This window comes from Phodopus roborovskii, unplaced genomic scaffold, assembly GCF_943737965.1.
Source record: "Phodopus roborovskii unplaced genomic scaffold, PHOROB, whole genome shotgun sequence".
Lineage (NCBI taxonomy): Eukaryota > Metazoa > Chordata > Mammalia > Rodentia > Cricetidae > Phodopus > Phodopus roborovskii.
The window spans coordinates 11,767,316-11,781,464 of NW_026126408.1; the positions used below are offsets into that span (position 1 = coordinate 11,767,316).

A 14,149-nucleotide genomic window follows, 5' to 3' on the forward strand; every position below is an offset into this window, starting at 1 on the left:
ACTGTCTGATGCTATGAGTAAAATTGGCTACTGCATGAGACTTCAGACCTCCTCATTTATCAGCTCCATTCTCCAAGTTCTACTGCCAACTAGAAGAGTGACAAACGTGCGTTCAATAAATAATGCCACTGAATATCTTGCCATTTCAAAGTCTGAGAAAGCTGTGCTTGAGTTTTTTACTTCCCACTCCACCCCTGAAAGGGTTTCTGTGTAGCTCAGGATGTCCTGTAACTTGCTCTGTATACCAGGCCAGCCTCAAACTCACAGAGATCTGGCTGCCTCTACCTCTCTGCCTCTCCTCCTAGGCATAATCCCTCTGTAAGCAAGGTGCAAATTAAATGCTGTTTCTGTAAGATGTCTTGGTCATGATGTTTTGTCAGGGCAATAGGAAAGTAACTAAGACAGTAATGAAATACCTGATACCAGAGCCAGCCAGTGGTGCCACATGCCTTTAATCCCAGCACTTGGGAGGCAGTGGCAGGTGGATTTCTGTGAGTTCAAGGTCAGCCAGGTCTACAGAGCAAGTTCTATCACTTCAAATGAGTGGATCCTACATTATGTGTACTCAGCTTTTCCCTTTCTGTCCATTTCACACTGGAGGTGACAGTACAGTAGGATACTGAACCAGAGGGGTTAGAAACATTGCTTTAAACAGGGCTAAAGAAATGGCTTACAAATGGCTACAGATTGGTGTCTGTCTAAACGCTTCACACGGAACAGAAAAAGCTATGTTTAGGAAACTTCGTCATCTTCACTATGACGGCTGGTCTTGGTTGTCAATTTGACTACATCTGGAATAAACTAAAACCCAAGAGGCTGGGCACAAGTGTGAAGAATTATTTTTCTTAATTAATTTAAAGTGGGAAGACTCATCTTTAATCTGGGTCACACCTGTGGGTGGCATGGGAGAAGGAAGCTTTCACTCTTTGCTTGTGCTTGCCCTTGTGGGAAATCCATTCCTTCATTGACACTATAGCCTACTTTGGGATTGTGGCAAAGACTGAAAAACTAATGAATTCTTGGACCTTCTATTGGTAGACAGCTGAACTAGCTAGGCCACATTAAACCCCCTTTATAGATATTCATTCTATAAGTTCTGTTCCTCTAGCTAGCCATGACTAATACATTCACCTTCCAAATCTGTTCTAGTACTTAGGCACACACACTGTTGAAGCCACAGGGCAACACTTACCTTCTGACAGCCTTTCCTTCCAGCCTTGAGCAGCAGAAGTGAAGAACTCATTGTTAAGGGCTGAGCCATTCAATTTCATCAATCCATCTGAACCAACCTAGGTCAAAGACCAAGCCAAAGAAAATGTTCAAAGAAATGGTGTGATGACATTTATTTCTTGTTACAAGAGAATGTACGCAGCCGGGTGTTGGTGGCACACGCCTTTAATCCTAGGGCTGGGGAGGCAAAGGCAAGTGGACCTCTGTGAGTTTGAAGCCAGCCTGGTCTACAGAGCTACTTCTAGGACAAGCTCCAAAGCAATACAGAGAAACCCCGTCTCAAAAAAAACGAGAGAGAGAGAGAGAGAATGTATACAAAGTCCATTTATAAAAGCATGGCATCCCAGTACACCAGAAGCAGAGGCAAGTAATCTCTTGTGCATTTAAGGCCAGCCTGGTGTACAGAGTGAGTTACAGGACAGCCAAGGCTACATAGAGAAACCCTGTCTCTAAGAGAGAGGAAGAGGAGAGAGAGAATACTACCCAAACATGGCTAGCTCTTTTTTTTTTTTAACTGTTTTCTTTAAACCATAATACCATTTTCTCCTTTAAAAACAAAACAAACCCCTCCCCCATATATCTCTTTTCCACTGTTTTCAGTTCCATTCCACAAGGATGGAAAAATAATGCTCATTGAATGATACATAAATCCGTGTGTATTTTCTTAACAGAGTTTATTACTTTCTTTACAGAATTGGAACCAAATTATATATAACACACTGTGACTTTAGTTTTCTCATAGAATACATTGTGAAAATCTATTCAAGTCAACTGGCATATATGTAGCATCTCTGAAATTGCTGCATATTATTTCATCAAATAATGGTAAACATGTTTACTAATGATAAACATGTACTTTGTTAGCAATGTCTTCCCATAATCAATAAAGCTGCAACAAATATCCCGGCAGAGATGGATGCACCAGGACTTTTATTGTTTTATAGAGTTTTTTGGGGGGTGAGGGGGGTGGGGGGAGGGGATTCAAGACAGGGTTTCTCTGTGTATCAGTCAAGCTGTCCTCAAACTCACAGAGATCTGCTTGCCTCTGCCTACTAAGTGCTGGGATTAAAGGTGCTCACCAGCACGCCATGCAGGGACTTTATTTGATTGAGTTCCTAGATCGAAATACAAAACACGGATTAGTGCGTAAGCAAATATTGTTATACTACTTTCTGAAAAGGCTGAAGCTAAAAACAATATATGAGCATATAATACCCTTTTCCTTGCCAATCAACATGTAATTAATTTTTGTCAACTGCATACATGTGAAATGGTAGATGATTTCCTGACCCCTGTGTTGATTGCTATTGCTGCATTGTTGTTAAACATGGAGGTCTGTGGTGGTCTTGAGAAGTGTCAGTTTCCATTATATTCTTAGGCTGCTATTTTTATCAAACTGTGAGACATGTTCACATACAGTTATGGTTACTGATGTTGTATTTCCCCTCACATGTGTACTGAGTTCATTTATGATGCTTTGCCACAAGGTTTCAATTCTTTTTCTGGGAGCTGGGGATGCATCTTCAGGATAGAGAGCAAAGCACAGGACAGACTTCATTACATTGGTTGTATGTGTGCTCACCCAGCTTGTGCAATGGCATCTGTATGGCCATTGTATGGTCAGAGCTTGTATGAGTTAGCTTGCTCTCTTCACAATGCTGAGTACTAGGGTTGAACTCAGGTTGTCAGTCCTAATGGCAACTCCTTTTACCCACTAAACCACAGGACATTAGAAAATTTTAAATGGAAAAAAAAATTTTTTTAAAAAAACTATACATCTAAAGATCTGAATTTTTCTATCTTTAAATAAAAATTAACTCTTATTTAAAATACTCTTTAAAAAAGTGCCACTCATATCATGTTCAAAAATACTTTGTTCATAAGCCTGGTGGTGGTGGCCCATGACTTTAACTGAGAGGCAGGGGCAGGCATATCTCTGTGAGTTCAGGGCCAGTCTGGTCTATAGAACTAGTTCTAGGACAGGCTCCAAAGCTACACAAAGAAACCGTCTTGAAAGACCAAAAACAAACAAAATAACAACAACAACAAAAATTGTTTAGAGTATTTTCAACAGGAACATTATCCACATTGAACACATGGTAATTTAAGGTAATTAAAACTGTGTCTTCTCAGTATTGCTCTCATTGCTAATCATATCCACATCTCAAATATTGGCCAACTAGCTTCCTACTGAAAAAGACACAAACAAATAAACAACAACAACAACAAAACCCTGTAGGACTGCCATTTGTGGGAATCTCAACTAGAAAACTATTAGGGTCAGTTTTATTAAAACAACACTAGGCGCCGGGGATGATGGGGTGTGTGCAGCCATACACTTTTAATTCCAGCACCGGGGAGGCAGAGGTAGGAGGATCTCTGAGTTGAAGGCCAGCCTGGCCTACAGAGTGAGTTCCAGGACAGCCAGAGTTATTCGACAGAGAAACCCTGTCTGGGGGAGAAACACACACACACACACACACACACACACACACACACACACACACACACACACACACTTACTTCCAGGAGATGCAGGGTCCTCTTCTGGTCACCTCAGGTATCACCCTCACATATATTGCACATACACATACATGTAAGCAAAACACTCATAAAATTAAAGAATATCTTTAACCCCATTACCACAATAAACTACATGTGGCAATCTTGTATCAGAAGGTAGAAAGGTTCATCAATGCTTCTCAGAAAACAGCATTGGAACTGCACAAATAGGCTATTAGTTATGCTTCATATATTATTTCTAGCTTACTATTCTGCCAACACTTCCACTTGGAGGGTGGGAATAACACAAAACATACAGACACATAGCGGAAGAGAGCAGCCAAACCATGCTGGAGCCAGGCAGTGGTGGCTCACACCATCTTTAATTCCAGAATCCCAGCACTCAGAAGGCAGAGAAAGCTCAATCTCTGTGAGTTACAAGCCAGTCTGGTCTACAAAGCAAGTTTCAGGGACAGGCTCCAAAGCTATAGAGAAACACTGACCCACCCCCCCAATAAATAAATAAACAAACAAATAAGTGAATGAATGAATGAATGGGCTGAGACTTCAATCTCCTAATTTCTTCTATCAACTGGATGGGTACCCACCCTCTATCAAGAATTAACTGCATGAGTGTCCTCCAAGGTAACTTTTTTCCTTCTTGGAAGCAGAGACTGCAGTCACCAGGAACAGCTCTCCTTTAGACCCTATTGCTAGAAGAATACCCAATTCACTCAATTATCCAAAAGGACTACTCATGTATGCTGATTACAGCACTAAGAAACTGCTATCAAAGCAAGTCTCAGAAAGAGACTTTTTTTTTCTGACACTTGAGGATCTGAGTTTGAAACCAGCTTGATCTACAGAACAAGTTCCAGGAGAGTCAGGGCTACAAACAGAAACCCTGTCTCAAAAACAAAACAAAAAGAAAAATATTTCATTCAGAACAAGAAATACTTCATTTGTACTTTGTAGTCAATTAGCCATAATGATTTGTGCAGTTTACCTTGAGAATATCTTCCTTTAAACAAGGGAAGATAGTCTGTTACTACATAATAAGGAAAATGCCTTCCTTTCATCATGTTTTTTGTTTTGGTTTTTCTTTTGTTGATTGGTGGTACTTTATCTGGTATGTGTCTTCATAGCTTTCCAAAGGAAAAAAAAATCACACAACAATACCACACGTTTATAGGAATACATAAAAAGATCCTTTAAAAAATTTGAGAATTAGGCATGTAACTCAGCTGAGTGTTTGCCTAATACACATAAAGCCCTGGATTTTATTTCTAGCAACACAGATACAAATACATGGTGACATATGTCTGTAACCCCAAACTCAGAAGTAAACCTAAGAGTGTAGGACATCTTTAGCTACATAGTAAATTTAAGTGCTGCCTAGAATACATGAGATATTATCTTAAGAAAACAAAACCATATTAAGTTCTAAAGGTGATGAATGCCAGAAGCCTCATTCAGTGAGAAAATCACTCATGTGTGACATTACCCACCTGTCGATCCACCTCTGGAAGCAGTAAAAGCAGGCGCTGTTGGCAGTCTCCAGGGAGAACTGAAAAGGTGTGCTTGTTAATCAGCGCTCGAAGATTAGTATTAACCAGAATGGAGTCGGGTGTCTCAACATCAATGTCAGCACACTTAGTCCTTTTCATTTGTCCTACGAAATGTTGAAAATAATAATTTACCATTTGACTCTCCTTTCACAGTTTTGTTCATAACCATAACTTGTCATGCAGTACCTCAAGTAAAAACAAAAGGAAAGAAGGAAGGAAGGGAAGAAAGGAGGGAGGAAGGAAGGGAGGAAGAGAGGAAGAAATTAAACACTAAACTCGGAAGTCAGAGTTAAAGATATTAGGAATATCTTCTGGCTGGAAACATGGCTCAGCAGTTAAGGGCACTAACCCTCTTCCTGAGGACTGGGGTTCAATTCCCAGCATCCACATGGCAGCTCACAACTGTCTAACTCCAGGATTCACCATCCTCACACAGATGAACATACAGGCAAAACACCAATGCACACAAAATAAAGATTAAAAAAAAGAAAGAAATTTTGCTTATTTACAATGAATAAAAATATAATCTACAAAAATAGAACTCTAAAAGTAAATTGTTCATCATTAACTAATAGATACCTTTCTCCTTCAATTAAACAAGTTGATGAGAAATGACAAATGACACATATACAGAATACTTGTTTTTTATTTAATAGAAAACTGGAGCTGGATAGATAGCTCAGTGGTTAAGAACACTAACTGCTTGTGCAGAGGATTTGGGTTTGGTCCCCAACATCCTGTGGCGCACAACTCCATGTAACTACAGTTCCAGGGGAACTAAGGCTGCCTTCTGACCTTGGTAGGTATCTGCATGCCACTGATGCCTATAAACTCACACAAACATGTATACACATAAAAAAATATTTTGAAACAGAAAGTCTGGCTGAGGAGATGGCACCATGGGCAAAAACACCTGACATGTAAACATTGTAAACATAAGTACCTCAATTGGAATCTCCAGAACCTATTTAAAAGCTGGATGTGGTAATGTGTCTATAATCCCATGGCTACTATAGCAAGATGGGCAGTAAAGACAGGAAGCTTACTGGCCAGCTAATCTGTGTTTGCAAACAGCAGAGACCTTGCTTTAGCACTAATTAGACTTGATGGGTTATTAAAAAGAAAAAAAGGCATAAAATTGGGAGGAAGAAATGTTAAAGGGTGATCAAGGGAAACCTGGGGAATAAGCAGGAATAGACAAAAATCAAAATAGATTGCATTTATATATAAAAGTCTCAAATGAATAAATGAGGAGAGAGCCCTGCCTTAAACAATTTACATGGTATGGACCAACACTTGAAACTTTCTTCTGACCTCCATATAGACACTGTGATATACACATGCTCACAACATGTATACAAGCATAATCATAACACACAGAGGCCATTGAAGATTTTTAAAGAGAAAATCCAAGCCAGATGTGAAGGTACATGCTTGTAATCCCAACACTGAGGAGACAGGCAGAAAGTCACAGAGAAATCCTGTCCAAAAAAAAAAAAAAAGAAAAAAAACCAACAAACAAATAATAAGTATAACCCATATCAAATGGCAAACAAATAATAAATACAATCCATATCAAATGGCATGATTAAAAACTTCAAGTCTGCCGGGCATTGGTGGCACATGCCTTTTATCCCAGTACTCAGGAGGCAGAGGCAGGAGAATCTCTGTGACTTCAAGGCCAGCCTGGTCTACAAAGCAAGTTCCAGGACAGGCTCCAAAACAATACAGAGAAACCCTGTCTTAAAAACACAAAAAACAAAGCAAAACAAAAGGAGCAAAAACAAAAAACAAACTTCAAGTCTTTGAAGAAAGAAACTGAAGATTTCAGAAGATGGAAAGATTCCTCCATGCTCATAGATCAGTAGGTTTAATATAGTAAAAATGGCCGTCTATAGATTCAATGCAATCATGATCAAAAATTTTCCCAAATCTTGAAAGAACAATTCTCAATTTTTTATGAAAACACAAAAAACCTAGGGTTGCTACACAATCCCGAATGGTAAAAGAACTGAAGGAGGTCTCACCATTCATGATCTCAAAGCTACAGTAATAAAAACAGAAGGGTATTGGCATAAAAACAGACATAATGATCAATGGGATCAAACTGAAGACCCAGACATAAACCCTTACAGAAGACATCTGATTTTTGTTAAAGAAGGGAGGGAGGGCATCTGGCTTTTTAAAATAAATTTCAAGTTATACATTAAACTCAAGCCAGTAGCTGACAATTTTAAGCACACTGTGTACACGTCGTTGCACTGAAAACTAACTTACTTGTGTGGAGTCTGTCAGACCTCTGGAAAGACTTCTTCCCCAATCCTAGAAGAGAATTGTCCACTTTCACTGAGGAAGAAAAGCTGGAGTTTGAGTTCTGGGGAATGCTTGACTGTCCATCGGATTGCTTTCCTTCCCATAGGGCTAAGGGAAAAATGTGAAGATGGGTGATACCGAGATTCATACATAAACAAGGAGTTAGCAAGAAGCTAGCTGTACCAACCCTGACAGCCTGATTTATGGCAGGAGAAAGCTGACTCCCAGACTTCCACATGTTGCTCCCCAGATTCCAATAAATACAATAACTTAAAAAAATAAAATAAAAATATCAAAATATTATTCAAGTCAAATCAGTATTTCATGGCAACTACAAAAGTTATAAATGAAGAAATGTAGGTCTCTTGAAAGCTTTGTAAAATAAAATCCCTTACATCTTCTCTCACATTATTTATCTCCAATGATAAATATTTTTTCTAACAAAAATGAAAAGATGTGTAAGACTCAGACCTTTGACTTTTATGGCACTTCCTAGAATCACTTATGGTATTCATAATGAAAAACAAAGTCTGTGGCAAAATAAAGCAAAAAACAAAACAAGCAACAACAAATAAAGTCCATGAAACATATCCAATTAAAACTAAAGAGTATATATATTTCACTTTCCATTTCAAGATTTATTTTGATGTTATGTGTATGAACATTTTCCAGTATGTATGCTACTCCCCCACCTGTATGCCCAGTGCCCACAGATACCAGAAGATAGAATCAGACCAGTACATAGTCTTATTGACTGAGCCACCTATCCAGCCCCATCTTCATATTTTAAATGAGAACACTGGTAAAGAGCTCACTTTAGGGCTGCATAGATGGTGAAGTCAAAAAAAGTACTTGTTGCATAAGTTTGCTAGGACCTAAGTTTGATCCTCAGAAACCACATAAAGAGCCAAAGTAAGTATAGCAAACATATAATCCCAGTGCAGGAAGCAGAGACAGGAGGATTCCTAAAGTTTGCTGGTCAGCCAGTTTAGGCGGAACCTCAAGTCACAGGTCAGTGAGTGAGACTTGTCCAAAATAATACAAAAAACAAAACCACCAGAGGATAGATAGTACAGGGGAATGACAAGAGGCTGTCTTCTGACCTCAACATGCACACACACAAACGTATGCATCTGCTACACAGATACACAGGTCACTTTGACCTTAGAAACAACAGTTTTATAAAATTAATATAGGCTTCCAAATGTTATGCCTTCACTTTATCAAGTACATGGTAATTTTATATTAAAATGTTTTCTATTTATCCTAGGGTTTTGTTGTTGTTTTGCTTTTTGTTTTGTTTTTAGAGACTGGGTTTTGATGTAGCCTTGGTGGTCCTAGAGCTAGCTCTATATAGATCAGGCTAGCCTTGATCTGCTTGACTCTGCCTCTCAGTGTTGAGATTAAAGGCATGTACCACCACCATCACACCTTATTCTAGGATTTAAATCAGTTTTGTAGCAGCAGAAAGATTATGCTAGTATCATAGCAATTTAAAAATAAACAATACAGTATAAAAATTTACAACATCAAAAGTAGAAATATGCTCAGAAACAGAAAATCCCATTGGGGAGAGACGAATACTCAAACTGCCTACCAGGTTTGGCAGGTAGACTGTCACTGGCTGCTTTGACGGACTTGAGAGAGAGGTGTTGATTGGAGATGGACATGCTTGGCCTGCATTGCTGCTGCTGCTTCTTCTGTTGTTGCTGCTTTAGGGCCTATAAAGAAAAACTGGCAGTGAGAAATAAGCAAACTGGTTTTCAGTGAGTGACATCAGTTATGGTGAGAACTTATTCTGATATCTATTCAATACAAACAAGACCCTAAATTTAACAAAACTGACACAAGGCCTAAATGACCTATAGAATTTGGGAGCTTTGGGGGGAGGCCAAGATTATTCCATTACACATAGCTTTGTAAGGAAAAATTATTAGATTTTTTTGTCCCCCCCCCAAGAACTTAAAAGTCAGCAGTAAGGAAAGAAATTTACATTCTTCTAATTAGACAATTACACACTTTTATCATTGCTGAAAACAGAATTCTAAGCGATGTACCAGTATGAGTTCAATATGCATTGATTCTATGGGAAAAAAACGGCAAATATTTGTATTATTTATACTTCACAGATGGTTCATTTTAATAAGTATTTGAATTACCTTTAGTAAGAATGAAGACACTTGCCCAAATGATAGTCTTCCCCACCCCCTTTTTTTTCTTTTCTTTTTTTTTCTCCTAGCTGTCCTGGAACTCACTCTTGTAGACCAGGCTAGTCTCAAACACAGAGACCCACCACACTCTGCCTCCTGAGTGCTGGGATTACAGGCAATTGGGAACCACTACCACCTGGTTTTGTGTCATTTTTATTCCTAAGAGGTTGTTAATTAATAGAGTTAAGATGATATTATTTAGAATGACCATTTCAAAAGAAAGAGGGCCATTTGAAATAGATGGCTCAGATATCAGAGTTGGGTACCTATGAATCATACAGTGGAAGAAGAGAAGTGACTCCCAAAAGTTGTTCTGACCTCCCTTGTATGCAAAGGCATAGACATACACAGACACACCACACAAAATCAAAGAGTTCTCAAACAAACAAAAAATTCCCTCTTACAAATCTTATAAATTTGGATATAAGATGTGAAGACATGAACACATAGCCACATTTGTGTTTCCATAGTCATGGAAAAATGTATATACACACATGCTCAGAGACATAAAGCATAGAGACATGAACATGCACCAACATCAGTGTGTCCACAGACATGGAAACATATATACACATAAATACTCATGGATATAAAGTATGGAGACATGAACATTCACCCATATCTGTCTCCCATAGACATGGAAACATGTATATATAAACATGGTCATCACACACACGCACATGCACACATGCTCACACAAACACCTTCTCTGTGACAGCCCTGACTTTCATAATTACTTTTAATTGGAGGGATTATTCTCCTGATAAACAGACTTAATGCTTACCTGCTTTAATGCCTTTTTGCTGTGCTTCTGTGATGGAGAAATGACTTTATTTGCTGGAATGGTGGGAGATGGACAGCCTGATTGGGGAGATGATGGCTGTGACAGTCTAGACGATACTAGGGAAAATTGACAAGGAAGAAATGTGTTATCAGAGTTGATATCAAGCACCATTCCTTCCCCAGATCATATGCTGCTACCTGTTAAGAACTGTGACCAAACACTTTAGGGAAGGATCTTCTCTTTGGAGTTGTCCTGCAAACAGTCTCCCTTTTCACTTTATTTCCTCAGAAAGTTCTAGTGTAGAATGATAGGACGGGGAAGGGGCGAGTATTAGTATATATTACTTCTCATTGTTTAATATATTAGAGTGATTAAAGGAGCAGGAAGTCATGTATAAATGTTACCAAATTAGAACTTAGAATAAGGTCCCAAGGCTCTCTGTCCGATCTATGGTCTTAAGGTAATTTGAAGGTGAATAATAACAATCCAACATGGTGCAAAGTTGTGAAAAGACAATAAGGCCATTTGCACTTCAAAGTTCTTCCACTGTTATAACCATATCATTCCTTCCCTCATGTCACGAGCTTTAGGCTTATCTGTACAAGAGGGACTTTGAAGACCTCTCTATTAAATACACTGAAGTCATGGCAGGCATATCTTTATGCACTATAATGTTTAACACTATATAAGTACATTTTAAATCTTATTTTTAAATGTCTGGTGCTCATAGAGAACAGAAGAGGATGTAGCATGCCTTGGAATGAGGTTAGAGATAGTTGTGACGTGCCATGGGGGTGCTTGTTATCAAACCTGGGTTCTTTGGAAGAGCAGCCAGTACTCTACTGAGGCATCTCTCCAGCCCTCTTTTTTAAAAAGCGGTTAAGGTTTTGTGCCTGTGTACACATATGAGGACAGTGTCCGTGTGTGTGTATGTGGGTACCTATGAGGACAGTGTCCATGGAGGCCAAAAGAGATCATCAGATCCTCTAGTGATGGAGTTACACACACTGTGAGCTGGCCAACGTGGATACTGGGAGCCAAATTCATGTCTTCTACAAGCCCAATGAATATGCTAGTTAAGAAGATAAAAATTTTGTTGGTTCAGACATCTCATGTAAGAACAAGGAAGTTCAATTTGAGAAACAACCTAAAGATGACTCCTGAAAAATAGATGTTGCCTAATGTCTTCTTAATTTGACCTGAAAGAATTATAGCAAAATGATATTGCATGGTTAAGACCAAGAAGGTTTAAGACACATGATATGCTGCTAGGTAACTGACAGAAAAATAAGATATATATAATGAATTACACAATGCCTGATGTATAACATGCCACTGTCCTCTTTTTTATTTTTGTTTGGTTTTTCAAGACAAGGTTTCTCTGTGTAGCTTTGAAGACTGTCCTGGAACTAACTCTTGTAGACCAGGTTGGTCTTGAACTCACAGAGATCCAGCTGCCTCTGCCTTCCAAGTAGTGGGACAAAAGGCATGCACCACCACCGCCAGGCTGCCACTGTCCTCTTAAATGTCCTAATTTAACTTTGGCTCTGTATCCTCATCTTCATAAATGTCATGTTTATATATATGGGAAGGAACTGATATACAATCAGCTTGAAGCAAAAACAAAACAGGAAAATAAAACACCTATAATCTACCACAAAAAAAAAAAAAGAAAAGAAAAGAAAAAAAGGCTCGGGGGTGATGGCATATGCCTTTAATCCCAGAACTCAGGAGGCAGAGGCAGCATACAGTTTTACAAAATAATAACAATTCCACTAGGAATGCAAGAGGGTTCCACTTTCTCTATATACTGTCAGTATGTATTGTCTTTTTTATTTGGTCAATGATATTACACAGAACATATGAAAATACAAGATTAAACTTTTTTTGCTAAAGCCTTGCAAAAATTTCATAATATACATTTTCTCATTTCTCCTAAAAACTGCCTGGTTATAAACAGCAAACATTCACAACAGCCCTACTAAAGAATCCAAGAATCATACTTCATTGTTTTAAAAAGATAATAAAGCTATCTGTAATAATCAAGACATGTTACTTGAAAGGTTCTTTCTTAAGGCAAATATCTTTTTTAACATACAAAGCACAAACCTATCACTAAACCAACTCAAATATATCAAACCCACCAATAAGGGCTGAAATTATATTAAGCTCTAGTCTCAACAACTATGAAAGTTAAAACAATCTTCTCTTTAAATGCTAACATCTCAGAACTTCAAAGTGCAAACAAGACTTAAACATACGCTGAGAAACCTCTCTCAATATTCCCTTCTACAACTTAGTAAGAAAAAGCAAATCTCTCTATGTACCTAAAACTATACTAAGTTTATTTAATGAGATTTTGATCAACTCTTCTCTTTTCTAATGAAAGTTTTACACTCTCTATTCCAAACTCCTGAAATTCTATTTCCAGATATAACTTAATCTAACTAACTAGGTTTGCATGATTACATTTTTTTGTACAAATAAAATAATACAAAGATACATATTGGCTGCTATGTATGTTGTCAATCCCTATATTTACATATCAAAAAACTGAAGTAGCTTTAGAAAAACTACAAAGCTAGTATGGAACAAAAGCAAGATCTGAGTCTTATTTTTAGAGTAATGAAGAAGTTGCTTTATTGGTGAAAGGGTTAGGTATCTTGTGATTAGATTATCGAGATTATGCAAGTTAGTCTTAACAAAATATTTTTTTTATTTTTCAAGATAAGATCTCAATTATAGTCCTAGCTGGCATTGAACTCACAGACAACCCCTGCCTCTAACTTCCAAGTGTTGGTATTAAGTTATTTGCCACAACACCCCACACAACAAAGTATTTTTATAAGCTACATAGTGAAGGCAGATTCAAAGTAGGTGAAGAAAAGGCCAGGGTTAGAATAAAGTGGCCACAATGCAGTTATTATGTTAGCCATTTCAGGAAGTAAGAAAGGGCCAGAGGAGTCTCTGACTGCATCTGGAGATAAAGAAACCTTGCTGACACATGGGCTTATGAACTCTGGCCTTTTAGAACTGTGAGAAAACAAATTTGTGTTTCTTAAGCCACACAGTTCGTGGTAATTTGCTGCTTCAGGAACAAAATAGTAAAGTTTTTTGTTTGTTTGTTTGTTTGATTTTGAGACAGGGTTTCTCTGTGAAGCCCTGGCTGTCCTGGCACTTGCTTTGTAGGCCAGATTGTCCCAGCAAGTGTTTGGGATTAAAGGTGTGTACCACCACCACCACTTTATAAGTTTTTAAAGTATTACTATCAACTTACAGATATTTGAAACATAAATTTGAAATGTTTAAATTAAAAAAAAAAAAAAATCAAGCCTGGTGTGGTAGCATACACCTTTAATTCTATCACTTGGGAGACAGGAACTTTCCTTTACCTAATAGTGCAGCCATGTTTAACACAGGCTGTGCCCAAACCTTCACCTCAGCCACTATCAATAAGAGTATCACCCAGAAGTCTTTCAACCTAAGTTAACTTTGCCAAAAGTTTCATTTCCAGGATACATTTGAAACAACCCAATTTTTCC

General features: G+C 38.2%; 1 protein-coding gene across 3 annotated transcripts in view; it reads right to left on the bottom strand.

Moving 5' to 3' along the window:
- The window catches only part of Asxl2 (ASXL transcriptional regulator 2), a 68,214-nt gene that overhangs the window by 13,380 nt on the left and 40,685 nt on the right, over window positions 1-14,149 (bottom strand). Inside the window, exons 1-6 of one of the 3 annotated variants that reach the window (XM_051181736.1) lie at window positions 10,805-10,908; window positions 10,608-10,723; window positions 9,211-9,334; window positions 7,578-7,721; window positions 5,241-5,404; window positions 1,193-1,289 (exon numbers count right to left, since the gene is read on the bottom strand). In XM_051181736.1, coding sequence (XP_051037693.1) covers window positions 1,193-1,289; window positions 5,241-5,404; window positions 7,578-7,721; window positions 9,211-9,283 — 478 coding nt within the window. In that variant the 5' untranslated portion in view covers window positions 9,284-9,334; window positions 10,608-10,723; window positions 10,805-10,908. Of the gene's footprint in view, window positions 1-1,192; window positions 1,290-5,240; window positions 5,405-7,577; window positions 7,722-9,210; window positions 9,335-10,607; window positions 10,724-10,804; window positions 10,909-14,149 lie in introns of those variants that run through there. The other 2 variants (XM_051181734.1, XM_051181735.1) reach the window with 2 other exon arrangements.